Raw genomic sequence first — 24,710 nt, 5'->3', positions numbered from 1 at the left:
TAAACTTTTTCAAAGTTTATGACACATTGAGAATCAACATCATCATATAAAAATAAATATCAATTCTACCTTCACATCCAAGATTCTACTTTTTATTTTTTAACAATCTATGCATTTATTTTGATGATAACGTTTAAATTATGAATTACATCTTTAACATTGTTATATCCTTCAGCAACTTACCGGGACAGCTGCCATTAGAGTTGGTTTAAGTGTAGTAACATCACCTTTGCTTCCTTTCTTGATTTTAGAGGACTAAAATGAAGAACAAGTTTATCAGCAGGCACATTTCAAGACTTTTAACTTAAGAAACAAAATGACATAGCACATCTTCCAAATGATCATTTTAATTTTCTTGTCAACAATTAAACTACCTCAGTGTATCAGTCATAACTGCCAATATCCTGTTTCTTGGGATCTATGACCAAGAACTGACACGAGTGATTTATTTTTTTTTTCTTCCCTCTCCATATGGGCTTACATCAATAACATACCTGGTCAGCCAATGTCTGAGGTGAAGAGTAACCAATACGGCATCCATGAGACAGGCACACAAGTTCAGCACTCAGCTCCAGAACATGGGCAAGAGGCAAATAGCCAATGTAAATGTCTTTTTCCCTGAAAAGAATTTTTAAGAGAGAGGTTTATACCATACCATTAAAGTCACTAAGCCAAATTTACTCAGAGCTTTCAGAAGAACTATAAGTGGAAGAATGCCTAAGAGCTTATGACCATACTTCAAGAATGATGGGCTTAGTCTCAAAAATTGCCTAAGTAGTATTGTAAGTTTACAGTGTGAATGAAGTGTGATGTTTACGCATCCCAAGACTGTTAACTGTGCTAAAGCTGCACAAGCAACTCTGCAGATGGTATTAAAATCTGCACTAAACAGAAACAAACCACAGAATGTAGTACTAGCTAAAGAAGTACTGCTGAAGGCAGATTTCAACCACTCTACTGCAAGGCAGCTTCACAGGCTTTGCGTCCCAGTCTTGCCAGTTACAGATGATGAGAAAGAAACACATGGAACACTCGTGGCATTTAACACAGTACTGGAAGATGCTCAGACATCAGTGCATAATCTGACGGGTCAAAGACAGACCAATATAACACTTCATATTTTACACAATAATTATATGCAGCTACCCACGTGCATCTTTGAGTAAGAGTTGGTACATACCCCAGATTTGGAATCCTTTCAGCCATTCCAGTTATACCAGCAATTATGTTGCAGTGGGAGATCATAACTCCTTTGGGAATTCCTGTGGATCCACTTGTGTACATGATCACTGCAATATCAGAGGGTACAGGCCTGGCTTGCTGTTTGCTTCCTGCAATTTTCATTTAAAAAAAAAAAAAAAAAAAAAAAAAGAAAGAGAGAACATACAATGCATGAAAGGCCTACCAGATCGGGAGATCTTACAAGCTAACATACTATAACAATTGTTCTAATATGATACTTGTGACTATTGCTACTACATTTTGCTTTCATTTGAAAAGACTGTGGTCATGCTTAAAGGCCTTCACAAAGATAAGGAACTTCTTTGTATGAGCTGAGTAATACTTCCAGTGACTGCTCCAGCCTACTGAAACAACGTTTTATCTTCTGTTTCCTGTATTCCTGTTGAGGACAGAAATGGGCAGATCTTCACTTCTCCAAAATGCCTCTCAGCTTCATACGCTTATAAAAAAAAGTATGCTGCACTGGTTCTAAGCTAGTACAAGGTAAATCCCCATTTAGAAATCTACTTTGCAATGCACTTCCCAGAAGAGGAACAGCATACTGCTTCATCTGTAGCAGTCAGGACATGGTTCTGCTGGGCCAACATGAGCTCCAATTTCCATAAACATTTAAATTCAACAACTTTAACAGATTAAAGTGTTTTCAAATACTTGCACAGAAAACAAGAAAATATGAAAACAACTGTGTACTCAAAGGAAATGCTGCATAATGCGTAATACATGGAGCACAACATGTACACTCTATGAGAACAGTGAAAGCTTATTTAAGAGTTTACACTCACTGAACCCTGTCCATCCTGCACAGTAACCAACACAGAGGAAACAACATAAAAATAAACTCATTTACTTAATATGTGAGTAGAACATTCTTGAGCATAAATAATTACTTGTAGTATTCCATAATTTCTGAGCAGCTAACTCAAAGGTAACGTCCTTTTATTATTGTTTACAGCATACAGTGTTTGAAAAACTGGAGAAAGAAGATTAGACACCTTTTTACAAAAAGTTGAGAGGCCATCATGTCACCAACAAACCTGACATACCCCTAAACTTTAGCAGCAGATGGACTAATCACCCATAATGCTCCTAAAACACAATTAACCCCAACATTTGTGTGCTTTCAGTGGTTAAAATACTCTGAAAACAGAGAAAACAGGAACAAAAAGTATTGAATACAAGGAAATCTTAAGATACAACTACTCTTCAGAGCTGAATAAAAATTTTGCTCTGACAAGTTAAACATCTAAAATTCCATCTTTTAATTTTAAAAATGTTGCAAAGGTTAGAAATAGGTCAAGAAATCGAGACTATAGATTGATACTTTCAGAAATATAATAGTGACCAAGTTCTATCAGATTTAGGTAACTATTTTACATTTTCTTATTTGTGACTCTAACAAAATTTCATGGTAGCGATTTACTGAGCTTTCTGCTATAAAATGCAGAATTATTTTCTCTGTGTGGTTTAAATAACCTGTTTTCAAATACAACTGACCATACGAATGTGTTTTAAGTTTCTGCCCTGGCCTAAATGCTTATCCTAAACATTTTTCTTCAGCATGCGTGGATGCTTGCTTGTGGAAAAGACCATTTTTATTAAATGCATTTTATTAACTGCATAGTTTTCTGAGACCTGCAATTTCTCCAAGTTTACATTATAGTAAATCAGGTAGGAACAAATTAGGACAGATGAACCAAACAGAAAGAAAAGGTAACCTACCACTGTCTGCCTTGGCTCCCATAGCTTGCACAGAAGCCATAGTGTGAACAATGACACCTTTGGGAAATTCTGACCATGTTGTTGGTTTGCCATCCACTGTAATAATATGTCGCAGCCGTGGAATTTGAGAAACAATTTCCTGTAGAAATTCAAACGTTAATCATGAGGTTTGAGTGAACAAGAGAAAAAGTTATCTATTGCATACATCAAAAAAAAAAAAAAGCATAAAATATTTGAAGATTTAAAATACGAAGCATAAACTTGTCTAGCTTACATGGCTACAAAGGTTGAAGTTTTCCACATTTAGATTTGTGGGAATAATTGAACTTTCCATTTACAAGTTCAAACATTTCTCCAACTATTTATTCATCAGGGTCTTATTTCAAGAGAAGCACACACTTAAGACTATGAAGGTTAGCAGAGATTGACTATCCACTCTCACAGAACACTGAGAAGAAAAGGCCCTGGGCATCGTGGAGCTCACAATAATACTTTGGTCACCACTTGATTACTATGCTTATCTGAAATAACCAACACCAAGCAAAAAATACAAAAAGTGCTTATGTACTGGTTAGGTATTTCAAGCAAACTATGAGTTCTAAAATAGTTACTAAAGTTCTAAAGAAAGAAGATGGAATCTCTAGCAGAAAAATTCATTTTCTTACAATGATTATTTATGCCAGTTTGCACTATATACAGTATCATTCCAGTAATTTAAGAGAAAGAAACAAAGTTTGGAAAATTCTCATTCAAAATGCAGCAATAACACACAATTTTTTTAATTAAACAACTCCCCTACATGAAAGATCTACTTCCTCACATCCACTGTAGCTTAACTCATACAAAAGCATAGTTCCACCTGTTCTACCTGGGTCGGTAAGGTCTCAAAAAACAGCAGGTATCCTGAACTCAGGCCTTTGCCAAATAAACAAACCATCACAAAGTTACCACATGACATTTGTTTCATATACCTCTTGGCCTGCCAGTAACAACACAGGGATAAGTTACCTAAGCTGTGAGTCCTGCCAGCCTGTAGATTCCACAGCAGTTGGCCAACTGACATGCCACAGTAAGTAGCTGACACCAACTCAGTCGTACCCTCAAAATCAAAGCTTACAGAGAACGGAGCAATCAAATTTTAGAAGTCCTCCTTATGAAAACAGCTAAGAAACAGATCAGTTCCAGCACACTGGAGTTCGAAACAAGCCACCTAGAACTCCTGCTGGTTAAGGCATGACATTAAAACTTTGAACTATTCTTAATGGATTGCAAGGATTTATTGGTTTAAATGAAATCATAAAGTTAAATACAAAACACATTTTGAGAGTTTTGTTTTATTTTAAAAAGAGATACTAATGTTTCATAAGCTTTCTTTGCACTAGAAAACAGCTCTGACTCTTCAAGCACCGATCTAGAGATGTAAGTCATTAATTCTCTGCTGGGAATACATCCAAGAATAATCCAAGAGTATAATCACATACAGTTATTCATATATAGTTTATACATTTTTCTGTTCCTCCCACTTCCTTCAACAGTTGAGTTTATAGGCTCTAAATTCACCCAGAAACCACAGCAGTTCTTGTGGAGGTGCTGTTTCAGACAGGACTGCAGCTCTTCAATAGCACAAATGGTTCATCCTGCTTTCAGAAGTCATCCTGGAGCCTAAATCTGAAAGCTATCATTTTTTAAATTCGAAGACAGATACAAAGACCTCATTCTATAAGAGGCAAAACTACAGAATGGCAATTCACCATTTCATACAGCTACCAAACCTTTTAACAGTAAGAACAGATATACTGGAAAAAAGATACAAATAACACTTTTTTACCTTCAATTTTGTTTGCATCAGCTCTTTACTAGTAATGATGGTGGTCACCTCTGTTTCATTTAGGCCATGTACTATTGCTGCACCTCCTAGGGTAGCGTACAGAGTAACAACTGAAACAAAAAAAAAAAAGAAACTGGTGAACCTTACTTTACACTTTCGAGTACAGTTTACAGTAAAGGGATGAGATTAACCTGCTCCCAGTTAGGCAAACAGTCAAAATACTTGTCAGCTATTACAAAAGTGGTATAATTTTGTGCTTTAAAAATACATATTACATGATTTAAATACAGCATAATTTTCAGTTAGAGTGGGAATAAAGAGTAAGTAAAGCATATGTGACTTTACTACTTCTCAAGCTCTAGTTACACATATTAAAACCATATTATCCTATTCTAGATCTACTATTGTATCTTCATGGTTTTTAATCATGCATCTGTACTCAATAAATTCATTGTTTAAACAGTTGTCTTGCACACAAGAAAGAAACAGCAAATATTTACTTGACTCCTCTTTTCAGAAGTGTTGTCACTAGCCTAGACGGACTGCTAGTAAGAAATTATCAGCAGATTACTACTTACATTCAGTATTATGTCTGAGACTATCATATTCTCCCATCAATTTAATAAATACAAATAATTAATAATCAATTTAATAACCACCACAATCACCAGACACTGAACTGACATCATGACAACACAGAATAGCAAGAAAATTAAATACTTTGGAAATTGACTATTGGAAAAACTGTTTCCTGTATGTAAGGGCAGCTCATCAGTGATAGAGCATTAATCCACATTTATTTCAGGCTGACTATTTTAAAAAACCCAATTTCATTCCCTGCCACTTTTATGGGAACTGCGTGAGACAAGGAAGGAAGGGATCTGGGAGGAAAGGCAGCTCTGAAAGGAAGAGAGGAATTGCTCTCAAGAAAACAAACAAACAAGGTAATGTCTTTTTTCCCCAAGCTTAACACTAAACAGAGGTATAACAATTTAGTATAGCTCACATTTCAAAAATGTTACAGAATCAGGTATCACAATTATTAATAACAGCAACATCAGTGGTCTAAGTTTTATAACTTATATAACGAAGTATCTGACTTTCTTTTGTATTTCTTTTGTACGGAGTTACTCACTACAGCACAGTAAGGAAGAGCTCAAAATCAGGCATTTCTTACACAGAGAAGTAAATAGTTGACCTCTATTTATTTTTTCCTTGTTCAAACAGTCTATCATAGTTCAGAACTGTTGCAGGGCAAACGCACATGCACTGTGTTTTCTTTAATTTGGTGGGAGCAAAGTCCAGAAGAGTGCCTCCACTAGTTCCCACGAGCTCTCCCTCCTTACTTCAGTGACCCCTGTTATATAAACATCTCGCAGAAATTCAGCCTCCCCAGGCCAACAAGCACAACTGAGATGCTGTGCTGCTTGGAAAGAAAAGTATAATGTCTGAAATAACCATTTACATAATTACTCATCCACAAAATAAATGCATCAAGGGAAAAAAAAAAAACAGAGATACACCACTTATAAGATGGAGTACTGATGTCACGAGGAGAAACAAACTGAGTCACTGCTCCACACTGGCACCTAAAACATTTTCAGGCACATCTGAAAGTGGTTCCAGTATTCCCTTCTCATCCCTCCTGTTTTTCCCTTGAAGACAGACCAAAACAGGATTATCTTTGTTCATCTTTACACATACAATAATAAAACTGAGTATTAAACGCAAAGGGGATCTTACAATTTCTGCTACAGAAATTGATCTAATCTGAAAAAAGGAAAAAAAAATAAAGCAATAACACTACATTTGCCAGCTAATTATACAGAATCTTGTCTTAAAGCAATAGGATTTTTTTCACCGTTTATTTCAACATAACTAGACTGCTGAACCCATCGTACCTCAGAAAGAAAAAGTAAGGTATATCTTTACAGGCTTCAGCAAAACCAATTCTGACAAAAGCACTTCTGCTCAAGTTTCAGGAAAGTATGACTGAAAAACAAAACCATAACCTTTCCTATTTACTTCTTTATTTGATTATAAACACCCAGGTCTTGCATCTGCTCACACCACTGAACAATTCGTTGCAGATGAAGAGAGGACACACTGGTAGAAAACCATTTCCCCCCCCTATTTTTCAACTACCAATCCCACTCTACTCTAGCAAATACAAGACTTACATAGTTTCAAAAAGATGTAAATACGACAATCAAGAACATACAGTATTTCTTATCATCAAGCCACTTGTATGTGCAATACATAAGATTGAATCTCTCTAATTCTGAAGTATAAAAGGCTCCTTTCTAATACCAAGTACAAGGCACGTGAACCTGGTCTGTTGGTGTGCATGCTGTGCACCTACCATCAGATTTAACACATTTCACACTCAAAGAATGCCATGCTACCAGAGCGGTTGCAGTTAGCTGATTTGGTATCTGAAAACTAAGAAGTGTTAATTTAAGTAATTTAGTAATGTCTTGCCACACTATAACTTCAACAAAAACTGAATTCTATAATTCATTCAAACTGAGCAACATGATTCCATGAATACTGCATGATATCATCATCTGCCAATACAAAAGTCAGCCAAGTTCATGTAAGATGACACACAGCTCAGATGCTAAACATCACATCAGACAGTGTGCTGAAGCACGTCTCAACACAGGAATTTAAAACACTAATTCAACCAAATCAAAAACATATGCATAACATTCTACACACGACATCCATGCACTCACTATCTCAGATTTCTTTTTTCCAAATTACAAAATCCTCCTAGTATTTGTAAGTGTACTTCACTTCCAATGTGAAGATAACCGATGCAAGCCTTTGTATTTTATTCCCAGGATGACCACTAGGAATCTAGCAGATCCCAAAAGTAATAAAAGGAATTGAGCAGTAAAATGGGATAAAATGCTGAACAGATGTTTTCCTATCAGCCTCTCCTCCTATGCCACGTCTTCCAACCACTCCACCATCCTGACAGCCCTCCTCGGGACTCATTTTGGTATTTCAACACAGAAGGTAACCACACAGAACCATGCGAGAACTGCTACGTATTCATAACTCTGTGGTTTAATCAAATAAACAAACTGATATTTATAGCACAGAGGGATCATTTTAGATACAATTTTGTCAGGTTCGCTTCCAAAACCTGAGAGAAGTCTGTGTGATACACTCCTTTACTGTAACTAGGTACTAAACCAGAAGTTTCTGCACATCTGGCTTTTATGACCTGGTTCTTATAAAGGAAGAATAAACATGGCATGGGCAAGAAGAGGCCTAGGCCCACGAGGAACTACAGCTTTTAGAGTGCCCAATGTGAAAATAAGGAATGTTCCCCTGAGGATGTCCCCACCACAGACTTACCGTTAGGTGAAGGACACATTAAGTCATGGTGATGAAATGGCCAATAATCCTCATACCAAACCATGGAGCTTATACTTTGGAAGAGGAGTTACTAAGAAGCTTTCTAATTAGAAAGAGCTCTCCAAAATAAGCTCAAGACTCACCCATTCATTTTCACTCTTAGAGATAACAATACAATAAACTAACTAAAATCACAACTGAAGAACTGACGAAATATCCAGTGAAAATAAAACTTGCACAGATTAAAGTTTGACATCAACTCCTTAAATCGAGTCAATGAATTCACGTGTGATTTTTGTTTGTTTGTTTTCAGGAACTTGGGAATATGTACTGATTTGAGATTAGAAGAAAATAAGCCTCTCTCAGAAATTAATTGAGCAAGATATATTTACTGAAACCATAACCCACCTGCAAATGCTACAGGTTTCTCAACTCAGTAAAGTAACTACAAAGTACAGTCTCTATCTTACACAGCATTATTATTATTTTTTAAAGGGGGAAAAAATCCTCAGTGTCCTATATAAACTTCTCTTAGTGTCTACAGTGAAGAGTGAGGTTTATTTTCACGCTATCCTCTTACATCAAAAGAAATTAAATCTTTAGGAAAGGCTCATACTTACGCTGATAGTTGCACATAAAGCAGGCTTGTGCTGCAATCATCCACTCAGCTCTAGTCTCACAGAAGATAGCAATGTTTGTCTTTGGTTGCTGACCCAACACTGCTAAGCCATTTCCAAAATTAACAGCTTTGATGTATACATCTTCATATGAAAGCCAGGTGTACTTGCCAAGGATGACCTAACAAGAATAATAAATTCAATTTAAAAAACAAAAAGCCTTAACATGTGTCCTCTGCAACCTTATCCATGCGAATAAGCTGCAGATGTCTGAAGCTGTTTAAATTGTAACACCGGTTTATTAATAATGAAAATATTCTTGCCAAAAATTACAGCAGCTGTGGAAGCTCCAACACAAATACTGCAACATCTCCATGCACATTACCGCCTCTGTTTTGGTTTTCACAATAGGAAAACACACAATTACCACTGCATTTGGCAGTTCAGAAACCCTAAGAAAGGCTGTGATTATCTGACCCAAATGCCTTTGGTTTCACAAAGCTTTTTTCTCAAATAGAGTGTGACAAGTTCTAGCTAATACAAGTCTTTCTGTGCATTTGCTTTCTTAGACATTTGGACTAAGATTCTCCTGCACAAATACGACACGAAGGTGTTTGTTCTTACGGAAGACTAACAAACTGGAATCCAGAAAGCACTGTGTCCGTGGGTTCTGACAGAAATTATGAAATTCCATTCCCTTTGTTTGTTCTGAAACAAACGTCGGGGGCAGAGGAACAATCTTATTGCCATGTTTTACTGCCAAAACAGAAGTGGGACAGAAGATGGGAAACTGCCGGCAAACCTCAGCACTGAAAAGCCATGTGGAAAAAGTTAGGCAACCGCACTTTCCATCTGTATGGAAAGTTGGTGCACAGTAAAATTGGATTTGAATTTACAGTTCAGTACCTAGCAGGTTCCTATGTGTATGCTTGTACCTTGCAGTGCCATTTTCTCACCAAGTAAGAAGTTATTTAGAGGATATCCTAGAAATTTTCATACATAGATGCAAGACAAAGACATTTTGTACTGCATTTTCAGTCTATTATTTACCTATATTATCCAGCTACAAGCACCCTGCCAATTTTGAACACCACCATTTTAATCGGTCAAGTATTTTAGACCTTTCCTTTGGCTAGAGAGCATTAATAATAAATGCACACAAACACTACAAAACAAAGTCAGATAAGCAAACTTCTTCCCCATCGCCCCATTCTGTTTTTCAGATTTATCTAAGTTTTGAGATTACAGATTGGAACGTCTAACTTGGACATGTAACCACATTTCTAACAAGGCTGTATTTCCAGACTTCCTAGCAAAATGAATGAATTTGAAAGTCTCTCTTGAATTTTAACAGAAAGAAAACAAAATTCCAATACATTTCTTTTATCAACACACTTTTTCAAGCTGCTGAAATTTACTGCTGACTGAGTTGTACTCACTACAGCCTTAATCCATACTCCTCAATAATGCCCACATTTAGGGAAACAACACTTTAACTCAGGACAGACACAGAAAGATGCTTGGAAACTTCAAAAGCATTTTCATTAGAAAATATCATTTATCAAAACAAAAAAACAATACTTGCCAACAACAGCACTACCACCAAAAAAATAAACAGATCTCACACACATCTGCTCAAGATTCCCTGTCTTATTTACAGAAACAGCCTCACAGACAAGTAGGCTGCCCCAGAACCAAAACCCTTACTGAAGGAGGCTCACCAGCAACTCCCCTGCTGTCCTGCCAGAGAACCACTGCAGGATGCTGCCTGGTCACGCGTGGCTGCTGGCAACCCCACGGGCACAGTGCCTGGGCACCGACTGGCTGCTAACATGTCAGTGACAGGGACCTGGCATGCCAGCCACTTTAACACACCAAAGTGTTTCTGGAATGGGAACATTTTAATGTTTCAAAAACAAACAAAAAACCTCACACGTTTTTCTATCCATTAAAACTTCAATTATTTCAAATTTTAATTTCAGCTTGAGAAACTTTTCCCCCCCCGAACATCTTGGAAAGTTTCAACAAAACTCACCAGTACAAAGCAATTTAAAGCAACACCCTTTCTACCACCATTCTCCACTTACAGAAGGGTATCAGAATGCTACTCTTAAACAGCAGCAGGAAAAAGCAGCAGGTTCTTGTTACCACTTCAGGTAGCTTCGCCAACTAGTAAATCAACAACCTCTGGTCTTTTTCACCATCTGTGGTGTAACTTGCCAGAGTTGAAATAATAAATCACCAAACAGTAAAAAAACTGATCTTTCTGAATAACATTTGTGATTCTTTCTCCCTTTCAGTTTCTTAAATAATGTATCCTCACTGTTTAAGCCAGTTTGATACAAAGCAGTGAAAAAAGGCCCTACTGGTGCTTTGCTTTCCTGAAACAGGAGGCAACCTGCAGAAAGGGAATAATATACTGAAAGTTGCATTTCTGGAGAACATTGGTGAGTGTGAGTCACTAAGACTTTCCTTAACTAGTCTATGCTGGCTTTTACTTTTGCTACTGCCTTCTGTGTATTTGAATTCCCATGTTCATTCCCTCCCCACACCCAGAGTCTCTTTCCTATCCTCTCCCTCCATCATTAACATACCTCTTTTGTATACGTTCCCTTCTTCTGCACTTCCCTGCATGCTTCCTTTGCAGGATGCAGCACAGCTTATGGTTTCACACATCCTTCCCGATGTCTGAGTACCCATCTTCAAACACATCTCCCTCCTCGGCCCTTTTTGTGTAAACTTTCTATAAGGAGCTGTTAAGGCCGATGGTAAGTGCCATAATCTTTTGGACATTCACCCACACACTTTACTTTGCAGCTTTCAGAACCTCTCCCTGCTCTCACTATTGACACATGCCAAGAAAGTAACTGTCTGAAAGTTTGCAAGAGAATGGCCAAGGAGCCAAGATTATTCAGAACTGTTTAAACAGGCACGTAAAACCAAACATGAAATCAGAAGAGACGGCACCTCTCAATGTTTCCTTAGAATAGTGCGTGAGTAGAAAGACACTGCCCTCTAGTGCATCAGCTTTTAACCAGATTTAACCTGCAAGTTAGTAAAAATACTTCAATCTTATCCTTTAATGCTGGAAAATATTTAATACCACTACTGAATTAATATTGGGAAATTTATCAAATTATCAAAGAATAAGTATTTGCTGCCTGGTGAACATTTTTTAACCTGGAGTGTAGGGCAGCTCTAGACAATACATATATATATTTTTAGCATGAAGGTATCACAAAATGTTCTGAAAGGCAGAGCAGGCACACAGTCATGGAACTGCCCAACCTCACTGACCATTTGCAGTCTGCTGACAAATAGCTCAGAAGCCTCAGAGAATCTCAACTACAATTTGAAGCTGAACGTTTTTGGAAACAATAAAAATGAAGAACTACATGCTCACTAAAATACTGATTACCTAGGAGCACCTATGGCGTTTTTCATCATCACAAGCTACCTTTGTTCTGTCCATCACAGCCAGAAGCTTCCTGCAGCCCCCAGCAGGTTTCTGCACCAGGCACCCTGAGCACTGCAGCACTCCTCTGCTGCCAGGAAAGGTTCTTCCTGTACCTCACTGCTCGTCTCTCTTGCCTCTTTTTTTTTTATTTTATTTTATTTTTTAATAAAGTGAGGAAGAGCACGGATTCTGTATTAAACTCCTGCCACCATAATGACCCAATATCTAAACTCACGCTATTTCCTATCTTTGTTGTTCTGCTGCTTGTTTTGTTTGTTTTTACTTAAAGTCTATGAATTTCTGCTTCTTTAGCCACTACACATGAATAGATCTTTCAAACAATAATATAAAATATAGAGTTCCAAAAACAGTACAGATTATCTTGGATATCACTGCTCTCTAAATTAAGAAAGTACGTGAACTTAAAGATGTAAATCTAGCTTTAAATAATTTTAGCTTGAAGTGGACATACACTTGGTTCTGTTAAAAATCAGAAGCTTTGTTTTAATTTGAGGGGATATTTCTTTACTCGATAAATTACTGAGGCTAATTTAGCCCAATGCAATCTGCAAATCAGAAAGCTATCTTCTAACAGGCAATGCAATTCAGTACACAGATCCACGGTCTACATTCAGAGTTGCCACTGATGTACAGATGACCTCAGATAAGTGCATAAGCCATTCCCACCACTCCATTCAACTTCTGAAAGGGAAAAAATAATCAGCAAGTTTTGCAGCTCCCATAAGGTACATGAATTACATGCACTACATGTAAGAACTGAGAAGTGCCATGTACCTATTTAAAAAGCTGCACCATTAAACCTCAGCCTTAACTTTCACTAACAGGACCTGGGCAGTGAAGAGATGCATGGTATGAAAGATGAAAATCAAAGAAGAACCCTGACATTCAGAGTCAAAGACACCTTGTGTAATTTTCACATTTAGTCACTTGCTAAAACGTGCTATGAGGTAATAAGAAATATTGTCTTCCTAATGGAGAAAAAAAAATAAAGTAAGGCTACTTGCTAATTCCACAACTTGGAACAGAATAGCATCAAGACAAGCATGGCAATCAACCATCATAATGAACTGTTGTGTCAAGCTTAGATAGAATTACTTAGCTTAGGTAACTTCTAATCTCAAGACTGAAAAAATAAGTAATTTAAGTAGGTCAACATCAACATTCTTCAAGCTTCCAGTATTCAGAGTATGTTGTTTGCATAATAGGAAAGGCTAAAACTTAAGATCTTAAGCCTTATGCTACCAATTATATTTGAAGAACAGTGCACTGATCACAGGCAGAGAAAATTCTGACCTGTGCCCAGAAGCCTTACTTTGCACAACACCAATTCCTTTCTGTTTCTTTACAGGGCATCAAAGCATGAATCAAAAAAGATTCTATGTACCTTTTTTTCAAAAAAAAAAAAAAAAAAAAAGTGCATTTCTGAACTCAGTGAAAAATTAATGACTGGGAGGAAGTTTCACTAACAAATCTGTAAAGGTTTCAACTCAACTAGATTTTGCCAACTACTGCGATATTAACTGATTTATTACTATATCAGAATTTAAAATAAGCATTGTTTAAGGACCCCTTTATTACACAGAGATAACTTTTTCTTCTGCAAGAAAACCAACCTTAACCAAAAACAGTCCTAGAAGTGCACACAATTAATAACACCTAACATAGAAGCAAAGGGCTCAAACCCTTCTTTGCACATATGTGTATTCTGGTTCACTTCTTTAGGCAATGCATTTTTAAATGCCTCTAATCAAACATAAATCAACTACTAGCAACACAAACCCTGATCTTTAAAGACTACAAAAGCCTCAGTCTCTCCAAACAGCAGTTTTGTACTGAAATTAAACCTCCCTCTCTGCACTACGATTACAGATTAGCAGAGAAGATCACCTTAAAGGATACCAAGAGAATAAAAGTTTTCCAATTAAAGTCTGGGCAATCCTTCTCCAAGCAAAAGTTCCATTAAAGACCTGAACATGCAGGGTAAAACTGTAAACTCTTAATTTACGGTTAACTTCACTGAAAACTGACTACTTTTATTTACTCCCTTTAATTATAATTTTGAATAAGACAAAGGGAAATATTTTTTGCTTACCTACTTTAGAGAACTTTAAGCCACTTACACCAGCCAAATACTTAAAGTAAATAAGTAAATAAGAGGTAGCAGCTATCTTTTTCTCCTCCCAACTTGCTCTGCCGGACTAGAAATGTTACAAGAGAAAGTAAATACATGGAATAAAAAGTTCTCAAAAGGTAGACTGCAAAAACTCTTACCTTTTTGAAAACCTTTCCTGATGGCTGGATTTCATCTTCCTCCTTCAGGATTTCCCGCGTTCCTAAGAGCTTTTTGTCTCTGTATTTAGTTTTAGCATATTTAAAAACTTTGTCCAGTGTATCACAGCCAGGATATAGAACTGAAGCTAAGCAGTGCAGACTGTTAACAGACCTGTACGCAGCCCCAGGCCTGTTATTCACAGGTCTAGCCTTAACCTGCTTGGATTTTGCTATAGCCTGTCTTGAGCCTGAAAATATGTACCAAGGAATGTACGTTACAACCGTGTACACCAAGATAATAAAGTTTATAAACTGCAGAAGAACGGGGTTGATGTTATGCTTCAACTTCATTTTGGCTCCTTGTGACAGTTACAGGGGAGAGTTTGAGACCATGGAGCAATCGGACAGGGATCCAAAAAGATCTGCAAAAAAAAAATAAACAACAAGTTAACAGTAAACTGTATTTGAGAGAGAATGTTTTCCAATATGCATTACAGTACGTATCAGAAGTAGGCTTCTCTATGCAGAAATCAGGCAGAAGCCTTAATCTCCCAACACAAACACCACAAGCCACCCATACTGAGGAAACACTCTTCTGCTGCATTTAACAGACTGCAGTGCTGTTGGTATTTGCATTTCTTTGGATGTTAAACAGTACAAATACAGAGTTGTTATGGAATTCAAGACTTGAGTTTGGTTTTTTGTTTTTTGTTTTTCCATAAATTACACATATAACCACGTAACATTTCAGGACAAACACAACTCATTCACAATTTCAAAAGACTCTCTCCGATCACATTAGAACACCTGCACGTATATCTGAATAGCAATCTGCACATCCTTCTGCTGTCAGTGTCCGACCTCCATACAGAACATAAGAAAACATGTCATGTAACCATTCTGTATGAGGGAAACCTGATCGCAGGTCACCCAGCCACTAATCAGCCCAAATCCTAGCAACAGTACTATGAAGAGATTGTGCAACTTCCTCCAGTGCCCTTACCACTAAAACACCAGTATACTATATATACTATTTTTTTTTAAGCACAGTTTATCGTATCTAATGAATACAATGATGCAATGTCCTAATTCGGAGTAAATAAATTAGTCTGCCTATCCAAAAGATCCACACAATCAACAAAATTAATTAAAATTACCTTGGCAAATCAAAGACAATTGTCATAACGGTTAAAGATGAATTTCTGCAACAGCGAGTCAGCTGCCCATTACAAAAATAGTTTTGCCCATAAAAGCAGAACAGTTTAACTATAATTACATATCATTCAGTTAACTCTTCAAATGTACTGATACGACTACATGAAGAGCAATAACATAAGTCAGAAAACTAATACTGATGTGTGCACAAGAAGCACAGATTTGACTGCTCTTACTAAATGAACCAAATGTCCATTCACAGGCTACAGTGCCAATCCCATACCAGTTTTGCTGTTTTACAACACCCACCAACTTCAAAAACCCTAACAAAAAGAAATGTTAGTAGAAAAAAAGTTTATATCATAAAAGATAAAACTTAGTAATGGAAAAACACCTCACTTTATTACAAGCATTAGACTTGTACATCCTTTTGTAATCGATCCACAATCCTAAATGTGTGGGATGAGATTAATTCCATCTTCCTCCAGATTATTCACTTTCTTAGAACTCCCAGCAAAAGTATTTCTGCAAAGCACCCAGAGACCAGTGTTAACTCAAGCGTAGGACTCCTTCCTTGTAGATACTTAGTGGAGCAAGTAGCAGAGAGGGAAAGGAGTTTTAAACCTAAAATGTAACAGTGTGTATATATTATTTTTGAAGATCAAAGGCAAAACAAGCGATGAGAAAAAAAAAAATCTTAAGTAAGCTAAAGGGCAAATTCAGTAATCGTTTGAAGAGACTTATGTTCTTAGGCTGTCACTGAAGGATACTTAAATGGAAATAACCATGTGCCAGACAATAAGCTGCTGTTGTCCAGAAAAATTATGGTGCTGCTGATAGCAACACAGAACGTGACGTTTTCATGCTGAATTCTGTGTTCAGCAGACAGAAGTTCACCAGTTTTTCAGGAAGTAACACACTACGGGAATTGCATCTGGCCCACCTCAGGGCAGAGGGGAGAAGACACTTTTTCCTTATAAAGCTGAAGACGTAATTTGTGGCTACGCAGTAGAAAAGGAATTTAACCAAACTCTGTGACAAGCAAGAAATAAAGACAACTGACTTAATACCTTTTGGAAAATTCTTCTCCAAAGAAAGTCCCTGTCTGAAAAACAAGCAAGCTGACCAGAAACATTCACTGTAAGTTGCACGGCTCTTTGCTTAGGGAGGCACTGAGACCTTCTGGAACAGCAGCTTTCCCTTTGATTTTGCTGATATTCAAACAGCTTTATTCCCAACTCAGAATGAGAAAGGAACCTTTTCCACTTTCTTTGGGAAAAAGTAAATAAATAAATAAATGCATCAAGGTCTCATCTTAAGCTCTTTTTTTTTTTTATGGCTTATTCAAAGCCTTGCACAAAACCCCACATTTGGAGTTGATTTCTCTGAATTGCAAATCATTAATTGTGTTAAGGTTTCATCACAACAAAAGCTCTATTTCAAACGGATTCTTCTAAAAATTAACATTTACAAAAATGTAGCTTTTTTTCTTCAAACGCTACTTTTTGTAGACTAAGAAAAACAAGATTTTCCAAATCAATTTTCTTGCCTACAGATCAGTTGAGACTCATTTCTTCTCACTGAAATCCTGCAAGGTTTATTTGAAGACGTCCTTGAAATGATGATTTGTGGTCATCACTCTCTTAATACAACTACTCACAGGAAGAGGTTAAATAAACTCAACATTTAGAGGCAGGGAATGGAAAGTAGACAAGACTGGGATCCTAAGTATGTTTAGTAAATACTGCTGAGAGCCAATACACTGAGAGAGCACCCAGCGCCTTTACAATGCCCACATACTGTTCTTAAGGAAGTCACTGACAAATAAAAACATACGAAGTATGCGAAACATCTGTAAGTTAGCAGCCTACATAGCAGGTTAGCTGTAAGCATTCAGGCCCTCAGATAACACAAACGCATTCTAACGCAGTTGGGGTGTTCAAACCCTGACCAAATATGCAAGAAAGTTGGCAGATTAAACTAAGCACTGGAGGAGAAAGCTTTTAATTTATGCAAAATCATTTATACAGAAAAAGCGCAGAAGCAAACATTTCTGCACACACCTAACAGCAGTTCTATTTATATGTAAAGCTATTTCATGAAACAGGCACCGAGCAGCAAAGAATAAGACCATGGGTTTCTTCGAGCAGCCCAAGAAGAGGCAACCAGAACACCCACTGCTGAGTTTGGGGCAGCACACCGGCAGTGCTCAGCACTGATCTGCTTAGTGCATAAGCAGTGATTTGGCCTGATACACTTCTTACACTAATGCTGTCACACCCTTTCGGTTTAGAAGCAAACTTTTGTTAAATGAGAAATAAAATCCTTGCAGGAATGTGTTTACTAATTGATCTGCTTATAGCAGTTGCACTACAATACAAGCATAAATTAGTAAGAAAAAGAAACCTTATGCAACTTTTTATTATGGCAGGCACATCAGCTGACACAAGATGTTCCTGTCTCAGTTTACTCAACAGGAGCTGTCATAGGCAATTGCAAGATCTAGAAGTGGAAAATCCCAATTACATATGTCAATTACAAAAGATATTCCCTGTTCCTTCACTTGTGTTTTGTAATATACACAAATAAACAAATCCTTTTGTTTACCTACCACTGCGCTGTATCACTTTGGAGAGTCCAGGCCCACGATATTAAGTTAAAACAAATCCTGCTACAATGCAGAGCAGGCTGGTCCTGGTTCATGCCTAAGCACAGCACAACCAAGGTGCTGCAGCAGTCAGACTCAGCAGCTCGTACCACCAGTCCCACCGTTTGGAGTTGAAAAAAAAAAAAAAAAAAAATGATACGCAGCACTGTACATCTATCTATGCGTGGAATAGACTTCAGCAAGAGTAATAAACATTCCTGGATTACACAGACTACACAAAACAGTAATTATCACAAACACCAACTTCAATCTACTATAGACAAAGGCTTTATTTATCACGCTTTAGGGAAACAAGTCACACTTAAAATGCATACCAGCAAGTCAGATTTAAAATACGTAGCATAGGTAATACTTCCTACCTATTCCCCAACTGCAAACATTATAATTTACAAAGCCATTCACTCCTCAGGCAGATTATCTCTTCCACAAGACTGTTTCAGTGGCTGGAGGTTAAGAATCAAGGTGCTTCCATCCAACTTCTGTTACATACAGCAACTAAACATGACCAAACTCAAACCCAGGAAGTTCAGAAAATCCACACAAAAGCACCGATGTGTGTGTAACTGAGACTTAAATCGTAAATTTCTCACATCAATGAATCCTGCAAACTAATTGATTTGTTAATATTTGCAGAAAAGTTAACAAGTGTTATTAATAGGCTTGGCTTTATTGGACAAAATATCAGACAATATCTGTAGATATTCTGATATCATGATTAAGAAAAATCAAGACAACATAGGAAAACATATTATACAGAACTTTGCACTGTTTGCAAACTTTGCATAATTAGCCTCTGATAATTTACATCTGGACTTTAAATGTTTCTTTGCTGATATTCAGCAAGTGAGCTACTTATTTTTACAAAATGAAGAGCTCTAGAAGAAGTCGCTGTTACTTATTTTTAAATATTCATGTATTCACCTGCATAAAATTGGGAAAGAAAGCCAAACATACAGAAATAGCTAGAGGCCTCTATTTCATGAGGAAATTCCCTTGACTAGTATGTGAGTTGCAGGCCGAGGTGATGATCGCTTTTGGGAACAGAAATCTAAATATATGCCAATCTAAGTAGAAGGGCTGTTCTGCAAGATCAGTTTATCATAGTTTTATCTGAAAACTGATGTTCCTCACAACTACCACAGAAGTGTCTTCATACACTGCTTATAAAGAAACAGAGCAGACAGGAACCCTACACAGCCCAGTAGCCTGGCTGGCGGGAATCCCACAGAGCCCGGAGGCCCGGCTGACTGAGAAATCCACAGGCCCTGCTGACACACAGACTGATCTGGAGAGCAGTGCTGGTGCTCAGCACACCTTCCTGAATCCCAGTCCTGTTGGCAGCTCAGGCCTTCCTGCACACAAGGCACATCTGAGCAGACAGCTGCTGGGGAGAGGCAGCAGCAGGGCAGCTGCGGGATGGGTGACAGCGCTGGGCAGCCACAGCAGCAGCTCCAGTTCCCACGTGGCTCAAGCACATTTAATGCTGGGCTGCTAATAAAAACAGAACGTTTGTTTGCAAAATCCAGCTCTTCCCTTCCATTGTCCCACTACTTTAGTGCCTGTGTGACTAGGAACAAGTCCGATTAGCTCACTGATCCACTTTAAACCTTCTTGTTAGGCCAGAAGTGTGGGCCTCCCTTTGTATCAACTCTGGTGCTTTCTGGAGCCTAGGGTATCATTGCAGGAACCTAAATCAACGGGAAAGCAATTCTACAGACACCTGAACAGGCACTCCTGAACCTGTTGTCACCTATGGCACATAAACATCCTTTGAAGATACTAGCATCAGTTGAAAAGACAGCCTTCCCTGCAATTCTGTTCTTAGCAATGTTCCTACTCAGAATATTTTAAAATGTATTTTCCTTAAGCTTTTAACTTATATAAGTCTAATGAAATGGATTGGCAAATCAATCTTCCACTATTAAGAGTAATTGAAATCAAGCCCATGGTAGCAAATTTGATAGGCGAAGTACCTTACTACAACTGAAGATGTTCAAATAACTTCAATATCTACATTGTAAACATCAAAAAGAAATAAACACCAATTTCCCAAGTATACGATTAGGTTTTTAAACCACAGCTACAAATTATACATCAAAGAGCAGTTGAACAAGGACACCAACACCACTCCACATAAGAATTAAATGGAAGCCTCAACATTATCCCCAGCTCTAGCTACTGAAGAGGGGCAGTATGGCCCAGTCATCACTGCCAGTTTATCCTTCTCCAAATTTCAACTTACTGCCATTTTCCAACCGTTTAAGACAATCCTGTTAAGTACGTCCACTGGGAGGCAGACTCTGCTTTCAATATGAATAGAAAGGAAGAACCAGAATGGTGCAAAACACATTTTCAACTACAAAAGACAGCCTGAGTTCACTTCTCTTATTTCTGGGAAAGTTGAAATGCCAAGCTATGAAATGGGCTTGGGGGGGGGTGGGGGGGGGGAAAGGAGGGGATTGATGGAAAACAAACGAAAAACAATCAAAATAGAAATCAGTGTTCTGTTTCTGTATGCTCAGTCTGGCTGTGCATTGCATAACAGTCATATTTGTCAGATAAGAACTAATGTAATATCAGAAATTTCCAGCATGCACAGAGATGCTCTCATTTACTTTCAGATGAGCTGCTTTTCCTATAATATGACAGTAAACATTTTTTTAAAGGAATATAGGTTAATGAATTAAAAAAAAAACAACCCACAACATATGGTTAGCTCTGAAGTCAGGTAAGACCTTGTATTTTTACGCCATTGTCTTCCTTAACATTTGTTTTTGACTTTATGGGCTTCTGCTAGGGATAACTTTAATTCAGAACCCCTTTAAAGAGCAAGCAGCAGACAAATACACTTAAGTTAATCAACAAAGTAATACCTAGAGACCAAAATGATGTTATAGGCTCCTGAAGAAAAAGTAAAGATCTATTCTAAATATTTAAAGACGTTGCTCACAAGAAAAGTACCAGCCAGATGAACTATACTTTCAAGAGGAGTTGAGTCCATTTTAAAAGGATAAGGACATCCACAGCACAATCAGACACTGGATTCATGAAGTGCCACATTTCACCACTTAACTGGACGGGCTGAGCTGCTGACATTTTAAATACACTTTCTATTTTGAGGACTAAATAAATGTTCAGGCTCTAATTCCTTCTTTTTTGGTTTTGTTTTGGTTTTTTTTTTTCAACATAATTGTGTCCAGCCAGCTACAAGAATGTACCAGCAAAAAAAAGTAATGAATTAACTCCCCAGGAACATCAGCTCTTCTTCCCACACGTTCTGCCGCAGTGACTGCACATCCAGACCAGGGGAAGCTCCCTGCTCTGGCAGCAGTAGTTGCTGTGAGGTTCCCAGATGGAACCATCACATTTCAGCAAAGGATTTCTGCTCCAAGGCCGAACTGCATGTTTCAGGCTGCATTTTGTAACGGTCACTCAGTGTAAGGAAGGGATACCCCCCCAAGCCACTCAGCAGGATAGCAACCACAACGCTCCTGAGCTATCACATAAACTGGAAAGTCACTGATGCAGGAAGCAGTGCTGTAGGACAACACTTGCACAGAAGCCTCTGGGTATTTGGTATCTCACAAAGTGAGCCTCTCACAAAGGTTAAGCAAGACATACAAGGAGCGGTACTTCACTTCAGCAACCATACAAATGCAGAGCACAACATCTGGAGATTGTCCTGAGCACAAATGAAAAGGACAATATCCTAAGTTCTGTGAATATGGAATATTCAAGTACACTTTTTGTAATCACAGAATCATTTAAGTTGGAAAAGACCTCTAAAATCATCTAGTCCAAACAATCACCTACCACCACCAGGCCCACTGAGCCACATCCCAAGTACACATCTACCCCTTCCTTGACCACCTCCAAGGATGGAGACCCCAGCACTTCCCTGGGCAGCCTGTGCCAATGATTCACCACTCTTCCTAAGACATCCTTCCTAATATCCAACCTGAACATCCCCAGCACAACTTGAGGCCATTCCCTTTCATCCTATTGCTGTTACCTGGGAGCAGAGACCAACGCCAACTCACACAGCCTCCTTCCAGGCACTTGTAGAGTGCGATGAGGTCTCCTCTGAACCTCTTCTCCCTCAAACTGAGCATCCCAATTTCCTCAAGATTGTTCATTTTAGACTGCTTATATTAATAACTGTGAAATCCCATCTCCAAACAGAACTTTACAGACAACTGCCCTCGACTCCCAAGCTGAATTTTCTCAGAAATACTCTGTTATATTTGAACATATAGTCCACTTACGCAGCAGTGTAACGACACTGTTTTTCTCCTCAGAACCTAATATTAAATTATCACATGGCTTATTTAACTTCAGTTTTCAAGTAGGCTCAAACTAAGCTAAACCGTAACTTACAATACACTGGAATTTGCATGAGTGCCGGCTGAACATGTGCCATGTGCAGAAGCACAACACCAGGTCATGTATGACACTAGGTCACTAGTCACTAGCTAGTTCCAGCTAGGAACTCATGGTTTTGTCACAGATGCACCACCCTGTTCTCTGCAACATCTCAACTGGTTAAAAAGCTCCCTGACATAAGCACTTTCAAAAGTCCAGACAGGGCTCTACAGCAGGCTGCCTCAGCTGCTCCGCTCTGCCCTCCATCCCCCCATGCCCTGTGTCCAGGTAACCCCGCAGCAGACAGCACTCCCTGCACTCAAGAAGTGTGCAGAGGTGACATGGGGTTGTTGCAGGGAAGCTTAAAACACAAACAAGCAGGCTGCATTGCTGCAGCCCTTGGATGCTCTGATTCTCTAGGAGAACTTGAAATTTATATAAGTAAGGCATGAGGATGCCTAACATGCTCATTTGAAATATCACCCTATTTTCTAACCCTAGACATCAGAGAACATGACGACTACCTTTTTCCTTAGCTGCAACCGAGTGAATACCCTTTTCTCTCTTTTTATAATCCCCTCCCTTTCTTGTAAGCAAAGGCAGGCAGGACCATCAATGAGCATACCTGATAACCCCAGAATACAAAACAAAGGCAAAACAAGGACTCATTAAATGTCATTTATTCTAAGAGCACTGATAAGAACTAAGAGCATGATCCCCAGCTTCAGCTCCTTGTTCATCACCTTTTAAAAACAAATTTACAAACCCAAGTGTTGAAAGTCAAAGGACTACATCCAGTACCCACTGCTGGGGGCCAGAGGGGATAAAGCTGAGGAGGTAATTAGCTACTCACAGAGGTTAATTCAAGTCCTTAGGATCAGTACACAAATATAGGTAAATAGTCTCTGGCAGAAGGGAATTCTCTATTAGGGAAAACAAACACACCCTCAGACCCCAAGTACATAAACAAGATCGAAACATTCAAGTACCTGTTCTGGGTAGTCTGCACCACAAGTTTTAAAAAGGTCAACGTTCTTGTTTTTAAAGAAAGAAAAGTGCCATTGTACTAACTGCACTTGAAGGAATTTTGTGTATATTCTCAGCCAAATTTATTTTGCCTGTGTTATTCAGATGGTCAGATTAGATTAATACATGTTGACAATTGGAAGTCCAGAATAAGCTATTAAGTATTTCCAGAATCTAAGAACAGAAATAAAGAATTTTATCTATTTCATACTACAGCTACAAACATTTAAAAACAACAAAGTAACCACAACTTTCAATAAAGAAATAAATACCCCAAATCATCATGAACGAAACTAATAATGTAATTAAAATACAATTTCAACCATTATACTTTTAAACTTGTACTTTAGATACAGAAACATCTATACCAGGCCGGAAGCTCTCTCCACTCCATCATGCCCTAGACCAGCTACAACACTGTGAATGCACATACAATGTGGACAGGATTTTTTTTTTTTTCTTTGTAATAAAACTTTTATTGGTAAATTACAGATTTTCAGGAACAGAAGCTGTCACGTGTCCCTGTGAATGTCCTCTTAAGTTCCTGATGAAAGGCCCTAAGGCCATGTTCCACTGCCCACCAGCAGCCTTGGTTGGGCCAAACCTCCATGCTAGGCCACTCACATGGCAGTTCATAGCCCCACTGTACTCAGTTTGTACCTTGTTCTTGAAAATTCTGGACATTATTAGGCTAAGCTAGTTATGTGGATTGTAAGAAAACCAGATAAAAATCTCCATAAGCATATTTCTATACAAGAAAAATAAAATCTACAGAGTTATCACAGCTGCAAAGCTAGAAAACATATTTTTAAGCATTTCAGAGCTGTCCATTAGGAAAATAATTTCCTTCTTCATACTTTCCTTAAAACAGGAAGATGAAGCAAACTTCCCCCCCACTATAAGGGCAGAGTAAGTCCAAGATCCACTCATGAGACTGAATGTGTCCAAGTCTGTGGGGCCAGATGACATGCATCC

The 24,710-nt window shown here is 38.1% G+C and overlaps 1 protein-coding gene across 5 annotated transcripts in view; it reads right to left on the bottom strand.

Moving 5' to 3' along the window:
- The window catches only part of ACSL3 (acyl-CoA synthetase long chain family member 3), a 44,676-nt gene that overhangs the window by 13,311 nt on the left and 6,655 nt on the right, over window positions 1-24,710 (bottom strand). For 4 of the 5 annotated variants that reach the window (XR_014885413.1, XR_014885412.1, XM_085232598.1 and 1 more), the window contains exons 2-8: window positions 14,525-14,946; window positions 8,779-8,956; window positions 4,790-4,899; window positions 2,962-3,100; window positions 1,181-1,331; window positions 495-618; window positions 184-255 (exon numbers count right to left, since the gene is read on the bottom strand). Coding sequence is in view for 3 of the 5 variants with exons in the window: in XM_085232598.1 (XP_085088724.1) it covers window positions 184-255; window positions 495-618; window positions 1,181-1,331; window positions 2,962-3,100; window positions 4,790-4,899; window positions 8,779-8,956; window positions 14,525-14,875 (1,125 nt within the window). In the remaining 2 variants the exon portion in view is untranslated. Of the gene's footprint in view, window positions 1-183; window positions 256-494; window positions 619-1,180; window positions 1,332-2,961; window positions 3,101-4,789; window positions 4,900-8,778; window positions 8,957-14,524; window positions 14,947-16,078; window positions 16,098-24,710 lie in introns of those variants that run through there. The other variant, XM_085232600.1, reaches the window with a different exon arrangement.

This window comes from Meleagris gallopavo, chromosome 11, assembly GCF_905368555.1.
Source record: "Meleagris gallopavo chromosome 11, MGAL_WU_HG_1.1, whole genome shotgun sequence".
NCBI lineage: Eukaryota > Metazoa > Chordata > Aves > Galliformes > Phasianidae > Meleagris > Meleagris gallopavo.
The sequence above is the reverse complement of the archived record's forward strand: the minus strand, read 5'-3'. Positions and strand labels throughout refer to the sequence as shown.